General features: G+C 37.0%; 3 protein-coding genes and 1 long non-coding RNA gene across 6 annotated transcripts in view; 1 reads left to right on the top strand and 3 right to left on the bottom strand.

Annotated features, from left to right (window-relative positions):
* Nucleotides 1-14,511, top strand: part of LOC6647448 (putative transcription factor capicua) — a 43,076-nt gene extending 28,565 nt beyond the window's left edge. Inside the window, exons 2-18 of one of the 3 annotated variants that reach the window (XM_023178801.2) lie at nt 2,919-4,274; nt 4,334-4,474; nt 4,558-5,264; nt 5,335-5,541; nt 5,627-5,751; nt 7,647-8,519; nt 8,593-9,923; nt 9,991-10,195; nt 10,269-10,580; nt 12,306-12,448; nt 12,507-12,876; nt 12,952-13,327; nt 13,401-13,567; nt 13,633-13,728; nt 13,790-13,974; nt 14,044-14,248; nt 14,371-14,511. In XM_023178801.2, the coding sequence (XP_023034569.1) occupies nt 3,084-4,274; nt 4,334-4,474; nt 4,558-5,264; nt 5,335-5,541; nt 5,627-5,751; nt 7,647-8,519; nt 8,593-9,923; nt 9,991-10,195; nt 10,269-10,580; nt 12,306-12,448; nt 12,507-12,876; nt 12,952-13,327; nt 13,401-13,567; nt 13,633-13,728; nt 13,790-13,974; nt 14,044-14,248; nt 14,371-14,390 (6,654 nt within the window). In that variant the 5' untranslated portion in view covers nt 2,919-3,083 and the 3' untranslated portion in view covers nt 14,391-14,511. Of the gene's footprint in view, nt 1-2,918; nt 4,275-4,333; nt 4,475-4,557; nt 5,265-5,334; nt 5,542-5,626; nt 5,752-7,387; nt 7,534-7,646; nt 8,520-8,592; nt 9,924-9,990; nt 10,196-10,268; nt 10,581-12,305; nt 12,449-12,506; nt 12,877-12,951; nt 13,328-13,400; nt 13,568-13,632; nt 13,729-13,789; nt 13,975-14,043; nt 14,249-14,370 lie in introns of those variants that run through there. The other 2 variants (XM_023178799.2, XM_047013491.1) reach the window with 2 other exon arrangements.
* Nucleotides 11,625-12,328, bottom strand: LOC124462106. Its single transcript, XR_006955381.1, has 2 exons — nt 12,273-12,328; nt 11,625-12,215 (listed from the first exon to the last, which is right to left on the bottom strand). It is a non-coding gene; the product is annotated as an uncharacterized LOC124462106 (long non-coding RNA).
* A 6,242-nt stretch (nt 14,512-20,753) lies between the features above and the next one.
* On the bottom strand, nt 20,754-21,648 carry LOC6647287. The gene is made up of 2 exons (XM_002070617.3): nt 21,422-21,648; nt 20,754-21,364 (listed from the first exon to the last, which is right to left on the bottom strand). The coding sequence occupies exons 1-2, from the start codon at nt 21,596-21,598 to the stop codon at nt 20,780-20,782; spliced, it is 762 nt and encodes a 253-aa protein (XP_002070653.1). The 5' UTR covers nt 21,599-21,648; the 3' UTR covers nt 20,754-20,779.
* A 1,847-nt stretch (nt 21,649-23,495) lies between these two features.
* Nucleotides 23,496-24,353, bottom strand: LOC6647286. Its single transcript, XM_002070616.1, has 3 exons — nt 24,189-24,353; nt 23,745-24,117; nt 23,496-23,674 (listed from the first exon to the last, which is right to left on the bottom strand). The coding sequence occupies exons 1-3, from the start codon at nt 24,351-24,353 to the stop codon at nt 23,496-23,498; spliced, it is 717 nt and encodes a 238-aa protein (XP_002070652.1).
* Nucleotides 24,354-25,021: the final 668 nt, after the last annotated feature.

Below are 25,021 nucleotides of genomic sequence, written 5' to 3' on the forward strand. Positions count from 1 at the left end.
CCCACTATTCCTGGCACGATGTTGCTATGGCTGGCACTTCACTTCACAAGTGCTCAACGACGACCAAAAACGGAAGACGAAGAAGCGTTAACTTTATGTTCTTTCCTTCTTTCTTTTTGCATTCGCTTTTCCCCTCTCTCTCTCTCTATCTCTCTCACTTGGTCGCACTCCCCCGTCAGAAAAATAATTTCTATTCGCTTTCATTTGGCGCCAAAACAAAAAGTGACAAACCGTTAGTTTTGTGGGTTCAAAGAACTTTATTTCCTCACACAAAATTCATACAATGATAGAAAATTTAATACGACTGCATTGAGATCGATCTCGTATGCATGTATTCACGTGTGTGTGTGTGTGTGTGTACTCGTTTGTATATTTGTACATGTGGGTTTTATGTGAGAGAGTGTGAATGCCAATTAACAACAAGAACAATTGCAAAAGGCAATGGCCCGCCCATGCATGCCAACTGCAGTTAGATGATTTTTAAACCACATCATAAAATTGTAGCAACAATTGCATACATGCATACGTACATACATATGTATGTATGTATATGTACACATACATTATGGCAATGCAGAATATCATGATGGCAAAATTGCTTTGAATAAAACAGCAACAAGAGTAACATAATAATTACAAATAACTGTAATACATAATATACATATGTACATACATACATGTATAATATTTTCCTATTAGTGTAATATTTACATACATACATACATACATACATACATATGTACATACATATATTGAAATTAGAGCCATCCATGACTTCAGGCATTTCATATATATATAAACATTTTTTATACAAATTTTATAACAAAACAAAATAAACAGACATATTATTTACGTGAGTGAAATATGATGTTTTTTGTGCTTGGATGTGAAAACGAATCCTTTTTATTATTATTAAAAGAAAACACTATTTACCGTGAAATTTAATAACTAGTATTCGATATTTACTTACCAACATTTTAATTTTCAAAATTGCGCATCAAATTAGTAAATGACTAAAATGTAGAAAACTGCATTTGGTTTTCAATATCCTGACAGGTCGTCTACTAGATTACATTTCAACTACATATTAATTGGCTTTTTATTTGGGGATTCCGACATCTTTTCCTCTTGTTTTTGATTCACATTCAGACAGTAATTGCGGGAAATTATTGCCACGCCCAATGTGGGCGCCCAGAACAAAAAAGAGAAAAGAAAATTGAATGAAAAACGAAGCAAAACTGAAGCCCAACATGGCCAAAAGTATGGGCAAGAAAAGCAAGCTTACAGGGGCATCAAGGCCATATTGTTGTTGTTGTTGTTTTTGCTGCTGATGCTTCTGTGATTGCTTTACTTATTTTGTTTTTTTTTTCGAATGGTACTTGTTAATGGAAAATCCAACGTTGGGCCTAAGTAAACTTAATAATTATACTCATAATTCTGGTGCTGGCTGTTGGTGGTTCATTTTATTGTCTGTAACTTAAACTTGGTTTTTTAAGGCGACGTGTTCCGTCTGTGATTAGTTTGAACATACGAAGCTTATGCACATATTTACATTTAGTTCATGTAAATAAGTGCATATCTTTCCCTGCAACGCAATGTCGTTGGATAGTAGGGAGACTTTTTGTTTGCATGTAGGTGGGTGTCTGTATACCGTATGCGTGTGTGTGTGTGCTTAGTCATAAAATACAAAAAATGGTAAAACCTTTGCTGTTGCTACCGATGCGTGGCTAAGTAAATCTTAGTCTCTAGTACACAGTGAGGTAAATCGTCTAACTTGAAATTTATTCTCCAGAAATAGTGTTATCTAATAATGAGTTGAATTTGTGGTACCATCTTTTATATTTATTTGTCATTTGATTTTTAAGAACACAAAGTTTGATAATACTCAAAATTCTTTTTATGTTGATTTCTTTTACTACAAGTCTTAAATTCAAGAGTCTGTGACTTAGCAAAATAACATTTAATGTAATATACATGCGCTAAAATAAAATTCTTATAGCCAGAAATAGAATTTTTCCCAGCAACACACCTAACAAAAAACAAAAAAAAAAGAAGGTCTTCTAGTAACTTTTCGTAGTCATGCACCCGTATAATCCATAAAGCGACCTCCAGTTAGCACACACCCCAACCCTAAGCTGCCCCCCTCCCCACCAACCCTTCTCACCCACAACCCAGAGACCCATTCACAAGCTTGTCAAAGTCGAGGCTGCAGTTGCGTCTGCTGTTGATATGAGTTTGTGTGTGTGTGCGGGTGGGTGTCTGTGTGAGTGTGTGTGTGTGCAAGTGTATTTGTGGTTGCCAGATGATTTTGACTTTTTATGCAACTGTACGTAAAATGTTTCAAGTGTCATTTATATTTCATTTTAACTCGGTTTCTTCTTTTTCCTTCTTTTATTTTTTATGAAACGTCCCCAACCACTGGACGTCTGTGCAAATTAAAATGTTTCCGTTGTCGCACACACACACACAGACAGAGAAAGCACGATAGAAAGAGAGCGAGGCATACAAAAGGGGGGAGAAACGACAGAGAGAGAGAGAGATAAAGAGAGGACATTGAGCCTCCTGACAAACTGTCGGGGTAAACTTGGTTTATAGTGCAATGCATATATTCCTCTGTCGGGATTGAATTTTATTGCCTGGCAACAGGCGCCACTGTTACTGCTGCCCTGCCCTGCCCTGCCCGGTCATAGTTATCCAAAGTGTCCATAGTCCCGTGTCCTGTCCTCTCTGCTGCTGCCCGGATATCACAGAGTTGTCAGGATGCGGATTACACTAATTATGAAATGACATTGCCGTCGTCGGCGTCGTCGTTGTCGTAGTCGTTGATTTTAATGGTTATCTGTTGTTTTTGACCTCGGCTTAATTAACAAAGTTTTTAAAATTTGTCTCCCTTTTTGTTTTTCTTCCTCCCATTGCAGATGGACGAAGGATGTTGAGATTGATAGTTGCTGGTGCATTTAAAGTCCATTAACAACATTACGCACATACATACAAGACGAGATAACAACAAACAATAGCTTAAAAAAACAATAGAAGACACAGATATTTGCCCACATGTTGCTACCACGACAAGAAGAAGAAAAATGCTTAGCGATGCTCAACAAGCATCTAGAACAACAGCAGCAGCAGCAGCAACAGCAGCAATTGGCCCACCGGAAACTTATGTCATAACAACAATCAATAAACAGCAACAATACCAACAACAACAACAGCAAAATATTTTTGTTGTTGCAGCCAACAAAATGGTAATACCAGCAACAGCAGCAACAATTGCCGGTACACCAACAGCAACGATAACAACAACAGCAACAACATCAACAACAATATCAACAACAACAACAACGGAGCCAACGCAACATCAGCAACATGTGTTATTTCAGCCACAATTACAAACAACAACCACACCTCAGCAACATCAACAAGCCACACCACCTCAACCACGTCAGCATCCCAAGAAAAGAAAATTTGATCCAGCTGAGCTGGACAAAGCCGAACAACAACAACAACAACAACAGCAGCAGCAACATCATCAGCAGCAGCAGCAGTTGTCGTTACAAAAATGTTCCGAGAGTAATGGTAACAGTGAAATCAATGGCAATGTTGCTGCCGTGCAGCAACAACAACAACATCAACAACTGCAACTACAACGCATGATTGTAAGTCCTTCTGCAGTTCTTATTGGCGGTGCAGGCACCGGCAATGATAATAAAAATCAACAGCAGCAGCAACAGCAACAACAACAGCAACAACAACAACAACATCGTGTTATAATTGCTTCGCCGCAGCAACATGCCTCCAGTACTTACAAACAACACAGCAGCAGCAATAGCAGCAGCAGCAACAGCAGTACTAGCAGCAGCAGCAACAACAATCACCATCAACAACGCACACATACACCAACATCAACTGTTTACTATCAACAACCACAGCAGCAGCAGCAACCGCAGCAACGTTTTAGCTTTAACAACTCAAACAATCAGCAACATCTACAGGAACAGCAACAACAACTGCATCCACATCAACAACAACAGCAGCAACAGCCGCCGCCGCCGCAGTCTCTTGATCTCAGCGATTGGGTGAATACACGCGTCCTAGCCAAAATTCACCAACATTATGCTCCTGGCATTATACGACAATTGTCAGAGGGCACGCCCCCACATTCAATACTCGTTGAATTCGATGCCATTGAGTATGGCCAGCAACTATATCAGGATATATTGCTGCCACAAGGACGATGTCATGTGATACTCGATGCCAGTCCGCCAATGGCAGATGTAAGTAGAAGTCACCAGAGACTTTTTCGAAATCAAAATTGACTTTTCATATTTTCCAGATCACCCTAGAGGCTCGTGTTTGTGTGCGTCATCAGGAGGTTCGCAGTCCAGGTGGATTTGTCTATGCCGAAGGAATCATAACCGATATCAATCAATCCCTTAAACAATATACGGTGCAATTGATTGGTAATGATGAATTGGTAAGTCAACAAGACGACATCAGACAGTTGTATCTCTTACTTACTCTCTCTCTCTCTCTCTCTCTCTCTCTCTGCCTTTTTAGGCAACCACAAAGCTAGTGCGTCGTGCAGATTTGCGACTTTTGCAGCCACCATGGTGGGATGAACTTAATGAACTGACACCAACTGCTGCCACGCCAACATCATCAACATCATCGTCGTCGTCGTCGTCGTCGTCGTCATCGTCTATGGCAACTCCTTTGAGTGGTGTTGGGGCCAAACGTAAAAATGAATCGGCAGCTGGTGTGCCCTTGTCAAGTGGCAACATTGTATATCCAAAGTCATTGACTGGAGCGCCTTTAGCATTTGTGGCCACGCGTTATGATGGCAAGTTGCCCATAATTACGCAAAAACAAGAAGAGTATTATAGAACGACGGCCACATCACCGTTCCAGAGTGGCAACGGAGGTGTAGTACCACCTCCACCACCCTTGGCATTAACTGCCCATGTTGAACAGCAGCAGCAGCAACAGCAGCAGAATGGTTTGCCAGATATAGTGATCTCGCCGGGTAGCAGCCAACAGCAGCACCTTAAAATCCAACAACAGCAACAACAGTCACGTGGCTATGACGATTACGACTCCGATGATGAGCTGAAACGAGTCGGCATTGGCTATTCTCCAGCCGCCGGCGATATGGATAATGAAAAAATGAGCGCCTGCAGCAAAAGGAGTAGCATGCAGAGTCGCGGCAGCACATCAAGCTTAATTGACCAGAGGCTCACACCACGATCTCATCCAGCAACTCCAAGGTAAAACATTTCACACAAATGACGTTTCTTAATGATATAATGACATTTATATGCATTTTCATTTTGATAGATCTCAAGCCACAACACCGCATCGTTTTAAAAAGGGCGACATCGTTGAATCGGAGTCCGGCGTGCGTAAGAAATACAATGGAAAGCAATGGCGACGTCTCTGCATGCTATGCATGAAGGAATCTCAGCGACGTGGCTATTGTTCAAGGCATTTGAATCAGAAGGGCAATGTCTTGCCATCATCCACAGGGCCGAGTCGATTGCTAAGGTGACAAAACAAATCTTTCTTGTACCCTGACACACGCTTTAACACTTTCTTTCCACTCTCTTTGGCTTTTTTTTTATCTCTTTAGTGATAGCCGTTCAAGCAGCAAGACACAAATTGATGAGGATACGTCACGTGATTCGGAAACCTCGCCCAACTACAGAGTTAAGGGTCGCTATGATCAGGAAGAGACCGATGCGGCTGTGATGCTAGGTAAAACCTCTCACACCTTTCTAACTAGCCTAGAATGCTTTAAGTACTTTAAAATCTGGAAATTTGTTGAAAATTTATTCATAGTTTTAGCGTTCAATTCATCTCAAGGCTGGATTTCCAGCCTCTTGATCCCTCCCAGTTGGTCCACTCCCTGTCGCTTTATCAGCGCCTGCTTAGCCTGCTAATCTTTTTACGATTCACGCAATTACTCACACGGTTAGAGGACAAGGCTCTCCGGTCTTTCTTTTATGGCTGCGTTTCAAAACCTTCTCGACTAGGTTAGGGCTTAACGACTTCGAAATGTGTACTCTACAAATAATTCCACCATCATAAGATGAAGAAAAAGATTTACCTACTATTTTGAAATAAAATATTCGAACCGTAATAATAAAAATATTTCTTTTGAAAATATTAAAGAAATATTTAAAATTGTTTTATATATTGTTCCGTAAATATGTATGTAATATTTTTAATTAATTAGATACATATTTAGATTTTTAAAAAATTATACTAGAAGAAATCCAAATTGAAGTCTCTAGAATTTTTGAATAACTCATCGGATAAATTTATATATGGATAAATTTTTCTTAGTTCTTTCCCTTTTTCGTGGTTATGTGTGTATGGTGCTCTATAATAGTTCATATAGCTTAGGCTTTCTTTGATGCTTCAATGCATTTCCAATTCACTATAAAAATGAGCATATCATAAAATTTTATTGTAACAGCGCAGTCCTCAGTCCGCATTCCGTCCACTACCTTTTTGGGAAAGCAACTTAACAAAGGTTGATGCCCAAAAATCAAAAGAAATAATAAAGAAAAAGGTGTTGTCCGAATTCCTAAATTCATAGATAGAAAAAAGAATCTATTGTCTCTACCGGGGACCTGCCGCTGGGCCACTTGAAAGTGTGACCGCAGTCTGTGATTTACACACAGAGATCCAGAACCAGACACAGACACAGACATAGGCATAGACCCCGGGCCAGACTAGACCCAACGACGACGTCGGCATCAGTTGGGCAGCGCTGCCTACGCAACAACATTCCAAGGCACCTGCACAAGATGATCATTATGATGATCGTGAAGAAGAAGACAAGCACAACAACAATGACGACGACGACGCCGCCACTTGAAACGAAACAAAAGCAAAAGCAGCAACAGCAGCAGCAGCAGCAGAGCAAATGAGAAAAGATTCTTTTCTTTTATTCGTTTTTACCTAAACACAAAAACAATAAAAAAAAATGCACTTGAGAGAGCCAGCCACGCACGCATACAGACACCTAAGCAGCTACACACTCTCGCAGCAGGTAAACAAACATGGCGCAGCAGCAGCAGCAGCGACAGCGACAGCAGCAACATTGCCAGGCAGCAGGCAGAGAAGAGAACATACCAGACGAGAGAGAGACAGTTTATGCTTGAACGTCGATGCCGCATTTTATGCTGAAGCAGTAGTAGTGACATTGGAGGAGGAGGAGGCGGAGGAAAAGGGGCAAAATACTAAAATACAGAACAGAACAGAGAACAGAAAAAGCAAACCGATGCGAATGCAGTAGACAAAACGAAACGAAAACGTTGACAACGTTGACGACAGACCAAGAAAAGAACAAAAATTAAAAAAAAAAAAAAAGTGTTTTAAACAAAAAACATAAAGTAAAGAATAAGTAAAAGCAAAAGACAATTTCTTAACAAAAATTTTCGAAGAAATGCGATGATATATCCACGACGAACGTCATGAATGCTTTCCAGGATTTTGAATTGGGAGCTAAATTATACCTGCAGTGCTTATGTAATGATTAAAGATCGACAAAAACGATAATGATAACATTTAATAAAAGTTAACAAAAACAAAAAAAGTGATATTAATAAATTCTTCATTTTTCGTGTTTTACTTTATTTTAGTATCCTTGAGCAGTTCACGCTCGGCCACGCCATCGTATACATCACCTGTGAACCATACCGGCGCCTCGCCATCGAATGCCATTGCCCACTCACCGGTGAATGTGTCCTCGAATCATAGGCAAAATTTCTTTACACCGATTGCCAATCAAGCGCAACAGCATCAGCAACAAAATGTGGCAGCAGCAGCGACAACGGCAGCATCAGGAGGCCCACCACCAGCAGCGCCACTGCCTTTGGATGGAAAATGGAAAACAACACCTAGTCCTGTGTTGTACAACACCAACAACAATAACAGCAACATTAATAACAATAATAATAATTGGGAAAACGGTGGATGTGTTACAACAACAACAGCATCAATTGCAGGATCAGCAGCAGTGGCAACAATAACTCAAACTCAATCTCAGCCATTGCCACCACAAACGACACCCGTTTCCCTGGTGATGCATGCTCCACATGCACCGCAGCAACAACAACAACAACAACCACCTGCCGCTCATTTAAGTACTAATCTGCCAGCGCCAGCAGCACCCACCAGCGTCATACGCATCTCTAGCAGTCAACATCTCCAGCAACACCATCAACAGCAACAACAACATCAGCATCTTATTCATCATCATCAACAGCAGCAGCAGCAGCAGCAACAACAGCAGCCGCCACAGCAGCAACATGTTGTTGTCTCCTCAGCACCAAACCATCAGACATTTCATCCCGTCATTGTAGATGCCACACAGTTGACTGTGACACCATTGCCACTGACTGGGGGATTCCATCAACAACAACAGCAACAGCAGCCGCAGGCAACTTCTACATTTCATCAGCCCAGCACACCCACTGTTCTGGCTGGACAGGATAAGTTGTTGACAAAAAATGGTAAGATCAAGGTCAATCCAAATATCAAGAAACGAAATAGTTGGCTTATCAATTTTTATCCCCATTGTCGCAGGTTACAACGATAGCTATGCCTGGTATAAACTATTGCCGCAAATGCCGCCCATGACCAAGGCGCCAGTTAAATGCTCGACTGCACCAATAATGACCACTACGGCAAACAACTATAGTGTTATGCTGCAACAGCAGCAGCAGCAACAACTATCGCCACCTCAACAGGCGCCACTGCCACCAACATCTGTAGCCGTCTCTCACCAGCAGCAACAGCAGCAGCAGCAGCATGTCTCGCTCAATCAAAACAACAATCATTTGATTGTGCCAGCGCCAATGTCCTCACCGGGCAAGCCACTCAATTGTTCCATGAATGATGCCAAGGTAGCTGCCGAGGCTGCCGCTGCCGCCGCCGCTGCGAATGCTGTTGCTTCAGTCCAGATGGATGATCACGATGATCAGCTGGATGATGATGTCTTCGAGATGACATCGACTACAGCAACTGTAACGACAAATGGCCATAAGAAATCCAATTATACCAATAGTAAAATACGGAAATTAGAAGATTGTCATGATCCCAACGACGTGGCAGGAGGAGGAGCGCCGACCACTTCGGCGGCTAAGCGTAGAAGTCAATCGATGAGTGCGCTCCAACAGCAACAACAACAACAACAGCAACAACAACAGCCCGGCAGTGCTGCGGCAGTTTCTCCTGCTGTGGCAGGAAAGAAAATTCGACGACCGATGAATGCGTTTATGATATTTTCGAAAAAGCATCGCAAAATGGTCCATAAGAAGCATCCGAATCAAGATAATCGTACAGTTAGCAAAATCCTGGGTGAATGGTGGTATGCACTAAAGCCAGAACAGAAGGCGCAATACCATGAGTTGGCCAGTTCGGTGAAGGATGCCCATTTCAAATTGCATCCCGAGTGGAAATGGTGCTCCAAGGATCGTCGCAAGTCTTCAACATCCGGTGCAGGTGCTGCTGGTGGTGGCAAGAATCCAAACGCCGCAGGAGCTGCATCAGTCGATGCCAAGCAGCGTCTGGTGTCGATGGATGGCTCTGATGGCTCCCTAGAACATGATATGTGCCCACCTAGCACACCAGGCGGTAATGGAAGTTGTAGTGCTCAAGCACAGAATGCCAACGATACGCAAGGTGACATTATTCCACTGACCATTGCCAAATATAATACCGCATGCGATGAGATGACACCAAACACTAAAAATGAACTACAATCAGATGAGGATGAACAAATGCTTGTCGTTGAAGTAGAGTCCAAGAAATTAGATTTACAGTGTCGCGAACGAGTCAATGACTCTGATATGGATGATGTGCCATATGACTATCGAACACAACAACAACAACAACAGCTGAAGGAGACGGAACAGGTGAGATTACAATGAAACCAAAATGTTTCAACCTTGTTAATTCTGTAAAATCCTTAAACTTTTACAGCGTCATTTAGCTGAGCAAGATCACCTCTCAAATGGGCCCAATGCAGCCACCAGCAATTCAACAGAGCGGGAAATTACACTTAAACCAAAGGCTATCAAAGCCCATCCGGTGCTGGAGAGCACTATGCTGTCATTTACACAGAATGTGTGCAAACAATACACTAGTCCCAAAAATCCAATTGGTGTAACACCATTCCAACCCACAGGCGAGCAATTTATACTGCAAATTAACTAAGCCTTATACTAACATTTGCCCTTTTTAACACTTTTACAAAACAGGCGGCGCTTTCAAGTCCATGGGTAGCCCTAAAAGCAAATCCGAGCATGAGCAACAGCAGCACCAGCAGCAACAACAACAACAACAACAGCCACATATCAAACAGGAGTACATTAAACAGGAACCACCATCGCCCTATAAAATAAATGGCAGTGGTAGCAATTGTTTATCCAGTGGTGCGACATCACAACGGAATAGTGCCAGCGGTGTGGGAGCCATTTTTAATTTCAATGTGCCAACTGCTACGGCTCTTAGCCAAAAGCAATTTCATTATCCCATGCATCATCCACTGCCAAGCCCGACGGATGTGAGAGGTGAGTCGAAAAAAACAAAATTTATTAAAAAAACAACCCAACAAAAACCTGGAAAATGTTCTTCTTGGTTGGTGCTTTTATTTTTGATTTGAAGGCAACCATAATATTGGCCCAGATTGATTGTACTTATAATTATTTTATTTTAAGTTTTTTATGTAAAGTTAATTTTATATTGATTTTAGCTTGGCATTTTGTTTGGTACTATGATTTGTTATGATTTTAGTTTATATAGATTCTTATTTGTTTTAATGTGATACAGAAAAAATTTGCAAAAATATCAAAATTTATCGCCTCAAACCACCCAAACTCGACCAATCTCATCCTAGCGCTCACACCATCATTTGTTTCTGTAATCATCTTTCTTTCTACTACTTTCTCTACTTACTCGCTTCCACATACAAAAAAAAAAAATCATTTCGTCATACAACCACTATATCGCGAATATAGAAGTAGACAAACTACAAGATGTAGCTAAAGAGAAGGATAATGATGAGGATTATGTGGAGGATGATGAAGAGGATCATGATGATGAGGAATTGAATGACGACGATGATGATGACGAAGATGATGATGATGAACAATTTATGCAGGAATTGGCAACTGTTAATGCCGATCAAGCCGATTTTGATAATATAGAACAACATACCATAGCCAAGCCGGCAACAATAACAACAACTACAATAGCTCAAGCAAAAATAGCAAATCAAACAACGACGTTAACGACCCCAACAGCAGCAGCAACTACAACGACAACAATTATAACTCCTACCAACAATACGAGACGCAAACAATTTACCATTGTGCGTTCTCTGACTCCACTCCAGCCAACGATTTCGCCACACCAACAATTGAAAAATTTGCATCAACGACGCGTGGAGACACCGCCAACGGTCATAACCAGAGTGCCAACACCCACCATTAATCATCATTTCACTATCATACGCACACAAACACGAACACCAACACCAACACCAACATCTATCCAAAGCAGCAGCACAACCAATACCACCACAAACATCACTAGTCGACCACCATCACAACCACTAAACAATACACCGCCGCCTCTATTTTTCAAGCCTAATAAATTTTCCAATAATTTCAATCCAAAATCAAATTCAAACGCTTCGACACCAATTATACGCAAATTGTTGACCCTTAAAGATGGCAACAAAGCCACAGGGAGAGCAGCTATACTGTATGATGCCCTCGTCTTAGACACCTTGCACGACGAAGATGAAGATCTCGATAATGATACAAATGCCGATGATGGTAGCGGTGAAGAGGCAAAGCCAGAGTTAAAGCAGGCACCACAACCGCCACAACAACCACCACCGACAATGTTGCTAATAACCGACGTCAATACCTACAATCAGCAGCAGCAGCAGCAACAACAGCTACAGCATGTGACCACAGGAGGAAGTGGAGGAGCCACAACACTACGTCCCGTCTCGTTTATAAGCATCAATGCGTGTAATAAGATAACTTTGCCTGCAAATGCCCGAATCCTAACCACCAGCACCACGACCACCAATAGCAACGTCAACAACGGAAGCAGCACACTGACAGTGTTAGCCAAGGCGGGAACAAATCATAGTAACCAAAATGCCAACGAACTAAGTTCAATAGGATCAGCAGCTAGTCACAATAATAATAATAATAATAATAATAACAATATCAATGAGGCAACCATACTTATATCGACATCCACTTCTAACAATTCTATAGCCCATCAGGCATGCGTACCATCGTCACCAGCAGCAATGGGTCTAGGCCATGCGGCAAGCATAGCAACGCCACCGGCTTCGGCACCAGCTCAAATAATGGGCGGTGGAAAACCAGCTCCGATATTCTTTGCCATGAGTAATCCTGTAAGTAGAAAGATCTTTAGAAAGAAAAAGATTGGACACTAATTATTATTTCTTACAGTACGCCCTGCTGCCTCGACCACAAGGTATTGAGATTGAGCAATATGGCACAGCCAGTTATATATTCAAAAATCATTCATTGCCGCCACCTGTGAGTGCCCAGCCGACAATGCTGCTGCATGGCTATACACAGTCAAATCAACACAGCGCAGAGTTACCAGCCAGTTCGCCATCGTCATATAAATCTATGCCATCCACACCAAAATCGGCGACATATCATATGGTTGAACGTAATATGGACTCATCATCTAGCACGGGAGGAGCAGCAGCTGGCGATGAGACCGGCGAAATGGATTCCGATGATCAATTTGTGTTGGCGCCAACGCCAGCTCAATTGGGCAAAGCGCCACTGCAACGTCGCAAGAATTTGTGTAAGTAGAAATATAGCTAACAAAATGTATTAAATATATCAATTACTTATGAAATCATTATTATTATTATTTCAGCACAAAGTAAATCCGATAATAATGTCTCTTACGGTTCAAACAATGGCCAACACATTAGTCGTAAGTTGCATTCACCCACTATGATGGATAACACAACGGCTACATCAGCGGCTAGCTCTTCGCCAGTTATTGGCCATGTGAATAGTACTAGTTTGAATTCGGCCTTGCCGACGCCCACCTCTTCGACAACCACACCAAATAGTGACGAGCAATTGCCTCTAACACCGACAACGACAACCACAACAACAACAACAACAGGTGCCATAACCTTGACTGCTTGTGGTACTACCAATGGCAGCAGTATTCAACCCAAATCACCTCTCAAAGCTGTAATGCCAACAGCAGGTCATAAGAAAAAGAACGATGAGATGAACAAGTAAGTAATCAAGATTCACCAAAGACCTGCAAACACCTCTAACCTCGTTCTCTTTTACACTTAATTCTTAAAGTAGTGTGCTCAAGCAGGTTGATTTCGAGAAGAAATACAAGGCTTTGCCACAATTTCAACCGGAGGATTGTCAATCGCCCAGTGCCATAGCAGTGCCTTCATCGCCAAGGGTCTATGGTACGAATTATCGGAAGAAGAATACAGCTCCGCCGCCAGTGCAGAAGCTAAGTGAGTGAAGGCGATAGCAAACAAACAATGAACTCTGTTTCTAAAATCTCTCTATATATTAACAGTAAGTGAAGATGATTCCATAGATGAGCCTGCAACATCGGCACCGCCCACAACGTCGCAACGTTTCTTTGGTCCAGATTTTAACAACGAGCTAAAAGGTAAATGGCTTGAATAAGACTTTAATGTAGGCAGCTATTTATGGATTATTTTGTCTTGCAGAACTAGAGACCACAGATCAGACAGGTCGCTCACCCAGAACGCCAAAGACACCGCTACAAAGTGCTCGCTCGGATGCCAGCGAGAAGGGCCATCGCAAAGTTTTAGAAACGCGTCGCAATTTGGTGTTGCAACTATTTGCCGTTCATGGCAATTTTCCCACTACTCAGGCCACTGTTGCGTTTCAGGTAAATATAGATATATTTTCAATATACGCCTACTTTATTTACAATTAATGTTTTTGTGTTTTTAATCAGGCCAAACACAAAGATGTCTTTCCACGCAAACAGGATCTCCAGCTAAAGATAAGAGAAGTGCGGCAAAAGCTACTGGGTCAGGCATCCTGTACACCACACTCGGCTGGTCCAAATACGCCATCGGATGCGAGTGCATCATCATTGGCCATGTTGAGTATTGGTAGTGGTGCCAGCCAAACAACTAACAATGCAAATAATCATGCAGGTAATATAAAATATATAATTAAAACATTATTTGTTAACATGCTTTTATATTTTGGTTTTTAATTTTGTGTTTTTTTTTTCTTTTTCTTTTAAAAAATATAATTCTTCCGAATCGTTTTAAAGATGTTCTTCAATATTACTAAACAGGTATGCAGGCCGAGCAACAGCAACAACAACAACAACATCATCAGCAATATCTTAGCAATAAACCAAACGAAAATCCAGCCAAGTACAAGTAAAAAGAATGGGCCAACTGGATAAGGACAAAACAAAAACAAAAAACGAAAGAAAAACAAACATTGTACAAGCAAATAATTTGTATTACCACTAACTCTAATTTATCTATTTTTGTTTTTGTTGTTTTTCAATTTGCTGCTGCTGCATAAAAAAATAAGGCAAGATAAATTACTTAATAAAACAATTGCAGCAAAAACGCACAACAGCAACACAAAAAAAAAAATAAAATAATAATTTGGAGTTGCAAAAGCTCATGCATAAGATGCATGAAGTTAAAACAAAAACAAAAAAAAAATCCAAACACAACAAAAAGTTTGTTAATAACAATAGCAATCGAAATGATAAATAGATTGAAAATATTTAACAAGAATGAATTTATTAAGCAGCTTAATAAAGTCAGCAAACAATTTGATACACATTATTATTATTATTATTATTATAAAAAGAAAGCCACTCAACATACAACATACTACAATACAATATTGAATTAAGTACAGATGAATGAAGTAGAATGAATGAATGAAGTGCAACCAACATAGAAACAGCAATTGATTACCCATTTACAATGGCTTAGTTATATATAATTTACAAGCAAAAACAACAAACAATAAGAATAATAATAATACGAAAAAAAATAGAAACAGCCACATAAACATTAATATTAATAGACCTTAAGCTTTAAATTAAATTGCACATTAAACATTTTTAAAGTGTATTAAGCACAAGTAAAACGAAAAAAAGTAAATAAATCAACAAGAAGTAAGAAAAATTGTATAAAATATGAAGAAAAATCTGATGAAAAAGAGTGTGCAAAACACAAAACACCCTGTAGTTCTATATAATATATTTAGTCATTAACGAGAAGTTTTTAAAAACAAGTACACACACACACACGGATCTTAATTATATATATTTATATAAATATATAAATGCTTTTAAATTGTCTTTTCAAATGAAACAAAAAATGCAAAAAACAAAAAAATTGTATGTATTTCTCTCTTCCATTTTAATTTTAAATTGGCTTTACTTTACACCATTCTGTTTTAAAACTGTTGTCTATTTGAAAAATAATTTATAACTTATATTATAAAATTATATATATATACATATATATAGAGTTTAGCTTGTTTTTTTCTTTTAAAATTGTATACACAAACACGAAAAATAAAACATAATTAAAAATTGATTGCAATAATTATGAGAGAAAACAAACAACACAGAACTGTCTTCCACTGTTGCTGCAATAATGCTTATTATTATTATTATTATATTATAATTCTTAGTTATTATATTATTATTGAAAGTTTTGTACTAAATGTGACTGGTTTCGAAGTTTCGATAACTGTTCTTTAATATTACAATTAAATATTTAGTTTTTATGTCAAAGTAGTTAGTCTTAGACAAGCTTTAAAAACAAATTCAAAAAAAAACAATGTAGATTGAGATTTCATAAACTTTTTTTTCTTCTATAATTTGTATTTGTCTAAATGTATTGTAATTTATGTTTGTCTGATTAATCAAAGTGCTGTTTGTCTCTCTCTCTCTCTATCTACGAATAAATAAATTGTAATTGTTTATATTTTGATCAGTCACATAGTTTATATTAAATTTTGTTTAACTTTCTCCCATTAGGCAACAGTTTGACGAAAAAAAAAAAACATTAAACAAATTAATAAAAGAATTTTCGCTTCCCTTTTACTCAACTTTTCTTTATGCAAACACAAGAAGCAAGAAAAAAAAAGAACAGCACTTAAACTATAATTTAATTCTAGTTTTATTTTTAGATTTTAGTTATCATTAATTTTATTGTTTTAATAAGTCAACAAACAACAAATGAATTATGAGAAACGAAATTTTATATGATAAAAACCCAAGAAGATAAAAGCTAATTCAACTGTAGCGTGTTAAATGTTTAAATATAAAAAAACAAAACGTAATGAATAAAACAAAGTTTATAAGAAACAAACCAACAAAAAAAAAACAAATCTAAGAATGTGTAAAATTTATTGTAGAACAAAAATTGAAAAAATTTGCTAAAACACTAAACGAAAAAAGAAAATAAATCAAATATTTCTAAAACTAGACAGGTAAACCACCTCCCCCCTCAACTAGATGATGATGATAACCAAGCGAATTTGTGCCAATGACAAAAGCTAACGTAACAAATCATATATAAATAATAAAGTATTTTAATTAGAAATCACCGATAAGAATTGTTGATATAGAAGGTATGAATGCTCTAGTTGGTTGTGTCTGACTTTAATATATATGTGTAGGCACTTCTTAACGATTTAGCCAATTTGAAAATGCTCATAACGACGTTCCTGGTGGATAATCAGTTCAAAAATTAACAACATTTAGAGTTTTTGGCTGTTAGAAGCAACATCAGAACCTAATCTAATTGAATTTCGATTAGAATACTAAGTAATGATAATTATTTGGCTGACGATGAGTTTCTTTTTATAGTCTAATTTTTTTAGAGGTCTGCAGCGAATTGTAGTTAGCGAACATTTCTTTCATATATGAGTCAAATAAACTACGGAATTACATGTATTAAGATTCAAGATTCAACATTATCGAGCAATGTTTTATTTCAAATAAATATTAAGAAATCAGCATAAAATATCAGCTAATTGGAATATGTTAAGTTGTAAGGGCAACAAAAGGAGAATTTGAAGTTTTCGTTATCAAAACCCCTTTTTAAAGGCTTTATAGCCCCATGATCGGCAGCATATTGGGGTTATAAAAAGGTTTGAAAATATTTGAAACTACTTTGATACTGCTATCAACAATTCTTAAAGGATAACAACTTCCCTTTCCCTCATAGGAAACTCGGTCGGCAAAAATAAAATATCCGTCGTCAATTAAGTTAAGTGCAAGCAACAAACTTTTTTGACATTTACCAAAACAAAATAAATCTTTACAAAAACGAAAAAAAAAACCCCAAGAAAACAAAAAATGAAAAACAAAAAAATTAAACAACTTTTGGCTAGACAAAATTTTTCGGACAAACAAAAATAAAACCCAAAACAAACAAACAACAAAAAAAAAAAAACAAAAAAACATGAGAAACCAACTCAGACAAATGAACAACAAGTAAAAATGGCGTTTCGGATACAAAATTCTAAAATTCAGGTATTGACTAAAACAAATCGTGTTGTATAATCTTAGACAAAAAAAAAAAAAAAAACAAAACAAAAAGGAGAACAATTATTTAACTAACTATTTATACATAAACGACAACAAAAAACAAAAGAAATTTGAAGGAACAAGGTGCTTTTACAACAACAAGAACAAAAACCAATATATAAAATGAAAAGTTTGTAGAATTTTAAATAAATTATAATACTATATATACATACATACATACATAAATACAAAATACGTATATGCATACATATGTACATACAAATGTATGTACATACAAATGTATGTACATATGTATGTATGTATATCATCTCTGTATGTACTATATTTTTGAGTCAGAAATATGAAGAGACGACAAAATACTTGTAATGTATTTTTAAACAGCTTTTAAATACACAAACAAAACATAATGAAAAAATGTGAAATTGAAAAGAATTAATTGATTAATGTAAAAGCAAACCATTTCGTTGTGAAATTCGCACATTTAAATGATATTATGGAAAACGTTTTTTATAGGTTTTAATCTTGAAATGTTTTTAAGAACATATTATATACATACATACATAGTACATATAATGTAGTAGTTTGCCTGCCTTTGTCCCTCGTCCCTCGCTAAATCCCCTGTTGATTGCAGTTTGTTTAGTTGAATTGTTAATACATATAATGAATATGTACATATATACATACATTCTGCATATAATATATATATATATACATATATTACATTACATTACATACATACAGACATATTTATTAAACAAATATATATATTATTATTATTATTATATTATTAGTATTATTATTATATATGTAATTAAGCAAAACAAATAATTGCACAGACAAAATGTTCGTTCTAACAGTTCAGTTGGAAAGTAGTGAAATTTGATTTGCCATTGACCTGAACGCTTTGTATAAAACAATTTAACAAACTACATGCATACATACAAACATACATACTCACATATATACAAGCATATACATACACATAAATAATTTGATTTTGTGAAATTAATTTGTAAGCCCAGTTATTGTGAAAATTTAATCTTTAAGCCAAACACACAAATTACAAATATTACGAATAAAGATACGAATAGATGGTGACACGCGAATGTATTGATGATGATATATGTATGTATGTACAACAAAATTGGAACCATTAGATGATATTTCAAATATCTGAACAGAAAACAGTTTAAACCGATGTGTGTACTGATCTGATCTGTTCCTGCTGTAGGAGATAATCCAATCACAGTGTCTCCTATTAAATAACAGATCACAACAGATCAATCAAGTACACACACACACACAACACAAACACACAAAACATACATACGTATATATATATATGTATATACACATACAAAATAAATTTATTGAATAAAACGAAAAATATGCATTCACATAAGAATTTCAACCAAGGGAACAATTTAGACCCATCCTTTCTCCTTCTTGTTGAGATACAGTGGGATTTGGTTAAGCCTCCATCTCTAAGGAAAGGAGGGACTATTTGATATTAAATTATGTTAAAAACGAACTGAGCCAACAAATTTATTTTAAACACATCAGGTCGTCTCCTAACTCGATCTTTTTTAGCACTAACTCGGTCTTACATTATTGTGAATTTGCCACCGAATATACAAATTTTGCTTCTAATATATCGGTAAATGGTTTATACATTGCATTCTATAATATCTTGAAAGATCTATGCATGATTCAACAGCTACCGGTTTTAATAATTTAGTTTCTTTACTTATTCTGTAAGAATAACAATCATTCTGCGTTTTTGTTTTCGTCTGCCATTAACTTTGATAACAACAATAGAGTTTTCCCATTATAAAGAGTCACGTTTAACCGATATGCCCAAGGCATGGAATGCCCCAGAACGAATTCGAAAATATAAAAAACAAGTCCAATTGGTGACTTCCACAAGAGCTATAGATTTATGTACTATGTATCTAGATTCGCCATTTGCAATTTCTGAAGACATAATTCCTCAAATACAAATATATTTAGGTACTAAAAAAGACGACTACCATTAATGAATTTTACAGAATTCAGAATTTAAGTTATTTATGGGTTGAAGTGTCACAAATTAGCTCCAATCTCCCATCTAATAAAGCTATAAATCTGAAATGATATAAAAGTTTTAACTAAATATAATTAATAGCAAAAACGTAGTCTTTATTATTATTTGATTTATAAAGTTTACTTTTAAAAAACAGAAGCATAATCATTTATATTCAATAACTCAGTTTTCATCGTTATTTTTGTGTTTTTACTTTCAAAAAAATATGTATTCTCCGTATAAATATATTTACAATTCAAGTGCTAAAGCACAATCATAATCGTTAAGGTTTTTATTGTTTTATTATTTTATAATTATTATTACTTGCTATAATACATTTGTACATACATAGGTATGTATACAAAGAAGAACTTTAGAACTTGAATACTTTTGGGTGAGCGTTGTGAAATTTTAGCTAAGAATTTGTAGAGTTTGCTATCGAGTCGAATAAATGAACACTTATCCATATCCAATCGTAATAATATCCTATTTGATATGGTGGTCCGATCTTGGCTAAATTTTGTATCATGGTCATTAATGAGGATATTAAATTAAACAACATTGAATTTTATCACAATTGTTATTATAATTGATTAAAAAAAAAAAAAAAAACAAATTTATTAATTTATAGCTACTCAAAGAATTGTTTCTATTTCAAGACCAATATTAAAAATCTTTGGCACAGATGTTTATGACTATATTAGGCTAAAGAATATTAAATTTTATGACAAACGTTTTGAAGGTGAATTCTTCAACGGTCATTCCTATGGCACCTAAGTAATATGGGGGTCGAGTCCGTCTGAATCCAAGCTAGACAATGCTCGAAGTAAATAGAATCTAGGAGAAGCTTGCGTTAATCGTCGTGTTGATCAAGATTATATAGATATCATATAGTCATTGTTGCATGCTTCTACTGAAAAAACTTTAATTACCCTAATATACATATCGCTAAAATTATAGATGGATTGGCAGCTATAAATATTGACTATAGGCAAATTCAAATATCTTAAAATTTAAAAGTATGAAATATTTTTTATTGAGATTATAATTTGTACGTTTAGTCAGGTAAAAGAGTTAAACTCCCTATGAAGTCTCTGTCTCATTAACCTCTAATGGCACCTCCACGGCCACCTCCTCCACGATCACCTCCTTCACCGGCACCTCGACTGTCTGTAATGGTTTGTAAAGTAAACTTTTGACTGAGCTCAGTATACTTATGTCCGCACAATTCACAAATGTCTCCTGATCACCACAACCCATGGCACCGGTACCATCCTCACAGACACCCCAATTGTTGCCGGCTGTGTAGGTCCAACGCATAACACAATGCTCACACTGTACACCGCTGGGAAGGTCGACAGTGGACTTTATTGTACCCATGGTGGTATTTATGTCCTGCTTAAGGCTGCCATCGGCGAATTTCAATGGATATTTGTTGAAGCAATCGTCCGATTCACTGCCAAACTCATCTAGATCACATAGATGAAACTGGAAGTTGCCCAAATGATTGGCAGTGACCTCGACAACAATCTCAGCCGTCGTTGTGGCTATATAACTTTCAACAATGACTCCTGCTCCGTACTTTCCACCCAATTCATTTGGTCGCGGCTGTTCTAGACTCCAGTCATCGCCGCAAAGACCACAAAGGCCACCATTCTCAGTTTGTTTCTGCACAAAAATGGGTAAATTACAAAATTTTCTAATTGACAAATTTTCCAAACTTACCCAAAATCCTCCACAATATAGGCCAGTGTCATCATAATTTGTTGGTGCCGAGCTATCGTAACGCCAACGCGATGATCTACCCACTGGACTCATCATCCTTCCATGTCCCTCTGTACCCAATAGAAGGCAGCTAAATGCCACAAATACGCTCAGTAGAACTCTTACGGCTTGCTTCATTTTCTTTGGCTCTAACTTTCACTTTTGATGCGTGAAAAGGTAAATCCGTATGCTTATATACCACCATTCCTCTTATCTTATATGTATATTTTATGCATGGCCATTACTTCTCCCTTGCCATGACTTCTTATCGCACTATCATATACTTTTTATGGGAATTTAAAATTTTGTTGCAGGATCGCCATCACGCCAGTCGCTTTGGGGGAATATCACAATAACAAATGTTTTGGCCCTGATCATAGCAACTTGTCGTCAGAATAGAATTGGCAAATGTGTCATAACCCTGTTGTCCCCATTGTCAAAATTATTGCTAATTGAATCATTAAAATACGAATGAATTGTTTTGTTTTTACGGAACTGATTAGAGATTGATTAGAAACCAATGGCAATCGGATAAGAGTTCATCAGTACTCAAAAATTACACTAGAATCTATTATCTATGTATGATAATGTTTATAATAAATTATGAGTCTGCTTAGAGACAGAAATTTTTGATAAACCGATCATCGGCGGTAGTTTCCCCAACAAAATAATATCAACCAACGCAACCCATAAATTTTCCATGGTGTTGGTCGATTAGGAATGTAATTATATTTCAGTCTTCTCAAAGCTCTAATAAAATCGCTTGTAAAAGCTATATCTCAATCTATGAGTTGTTTAAACAAATCCTTATTTTTTCTTTTAGTTTGTACTAAATGCACTAAGTGCCTATCTAATCAACTGATTTTATACACATTTCCACTGATTCTCTTAAACGAGTAAAAAGTTGAAAATTAGATTGCCTACTTTCAGGCGTCGCCTTTATTTTGAGTAACTAAATGGCAATTTCTTATCTAATTAGCATGAGCCAATGACAAATTAATCGGGTGAATGTGAATGGTTAATATTTAATTAACAAATCATAGAAAAAACTAAGAAGTCCTATGATTTTGGAAAGCCTTGAGGGAATGGCAGGCAAAAAAACACATTTTCAAATATTTTTAATGAAGAGATGATCTGGGACTATATCTTTTATATACAAGCTATAATTTGACATTTGAAGTATGATTAGTGTATTTTGAATTCTTTATATATATATATAGATCCGTGGTAGCCCATCGGTTGGTTTTTCAAAAATGGCGTTCGTCAAAAAATCGTGTTAAAGTTTTTCACACTATGACATTTGCACTAAAGGCCGATCAATTTAAGCCTTATATCTTAGTCTGTTTGGCTCAGATTCACTTTAAATTTGGACCCATGATTCCTCAAATGTTGTAAATTCAAACAAAAATCGGAGTCTCTAAATGGGCATATTATTCAACAAAATTCAGTTAATGAAATTCGGTTAAATTCATAAAAATGTTATTTGATATACAGTTCTAGGGCTTTTTAAACCAGAAGATCTTCAAACTACTTCAGCTTCTGAAATCCACTTTACCCTTAAATTTTGAAACCTCATCTAATCTCTACTTTTAAATCATCATTGAAATGGTTCAAATTTAAGCCTTTTGGAGTGCCAAAAATTTTGGATAAAATTGAATGCAATTTGGAACGACTCAATTAAACTTGGATCAAAAATAAAAACAGTTAATTTAATATATTGCCATAGTTCTTTATCAACCCCCTCTATCACCAACATACTAATATTTCTTTAAAACTTGTGAAATTGATAAAATAAAGAAGTCATAAATAAATTAACTCTATAGTTAATATGGGTGCAAGTCCAAAATTAGTAAGAATTTCATAATCTATTTTCCCATTAAGAGAATTTAGAGATTTAAGATAGGGATAACCAAAATGAGTATGTATAATATAAAAAATGTTCACGGTTTATTAAAGTTTTTAAATATTTTTTGGTTTGGTTTCAATTTTTGGGCAGTTCTCAAATATAAAATTCTTTCAGACTTCTGAGTTGAAATTAGGCAGTCTCGTTGGAGGCAACCTCCACAGGCACCACGGGTTCAGCGCCACCAGCCATTTCCTTAATCATGTTGCGACCCCAGAATACGCTGACATCGGCACAATTCTTGAAGGTCTCTTGTGGACCACAGCCCAAAGCACCGTTGCCAGAATCGTCGCAAAGACCCCAGTTGTTGGCTAGAATGGTAGAATCAAATTGAGTATCAACAATTCGGAAGATCAGCTAATTATTTGGGGTAGTTCCTACCTCCAGTGTAAGTCCAACGCAGGACACAGTGATTGCAAGTCACTTGCTCGGGCAAGAGTACGGTCACATCGAATTCGCCGGCTTGAGTGCCAATATGAAGGCGATCGCTGCCATCGGGGAAACGTAATGCGTTTTGATTGAAGCAATCTTCCGATTCGCTGCCAAAAGCATCCAAGTTGCACAAATGGAACTCGAAGTATCCCAAATGGTTGGTGGTAATCTTAACGCTCACGGTAATGGACGAGGAAGCTGCATAGCTGCGAGTAATGACTCCTTCACCACCAATGCTACCGCCAATCTCATTGGCACGTGGCTGGCCATCCAAGAAGTTATCACCGCACAGACCACAACGGCCGCCATTGTTCGATTGGGTCTTTAAATGAGACATACCATGTCGACCATATGGTTAATCCGAAATTTGATTTGATGTTAGTCTGTACTTACATAAAGACCACCACAGAACAGTTCATTATCATTCCAATTTTGGGGAGCAGCTCCATCATAACGCCAGCGGGAGCTACGACTGGGAGGTGACAACATCATGCCGTGGGCATCAATCTGTTGCAGGCCAATGGCCAGCACTAAGGCCAAACTAAGCAGATACTTCATGGTAAACTCTTTTTGCGATTTCACTTTCACTAACCACTGGCCAGGAACTCAATCCCTATATATACCCCCATTCACCATATTTTGGCTCCATATCACGTCCACTTATCACTCTGAAGAGTTTTATGATGCCTCTTCTACTGATAATACTCAAGTATACACACATACTTTATGTATGTACGTATATGTATATATAAATAAACAAAAACAGTAGCAAAATAACAAATTTACACTAAATAAACAGAGGCAGCATTTAACTTATAGTCTAAAATCGGTTGTCGATGGATAACCATCTTTAATTGGCCTAGTAAAATATTCATAAAAATGTCAACGGAATTTGATCAGCTACTCTATTATATACATATATACAATTAGTGTGCATAGTGCAAAATTCTGATGGTATCTCTTGATCAAATTAACATTATCGCGTCATATATATATACATATATATAGTGACTTTGTTTTGGCAATATGGGGCCAATACACCCTCGGCCTAATTCTTATTAATGAGAAAAGCACAACGGGAGGCCAAAAGGAATTCCAGAAGTGAATACCAAATGCTTTTATTGTTTAGCATTTTATTGCAAGCAATATAACCATAATATAATTAAAAATAAATATGTAGTAATTTTCGAACATTACAATAAGGTGAGCAATATTTCTATTGTAAT

The sequence above is a fragment of the Drosophila willistoni genome, chromosome 3R, assembly GCF_018902025.1.
Source record: "Drosophila willistoni isolate 14030-0811.24 chromosome 3R, UCI_dwil_1.1, whole genome shotgun sequence".
NCBI classification, from domain to species: domain Eukaryota; kingdom Metazoa; phylum Arthropoda; class Insecta; order Diptera; family Drosophilidae; genus Drosophila; species Drosophila willistoni.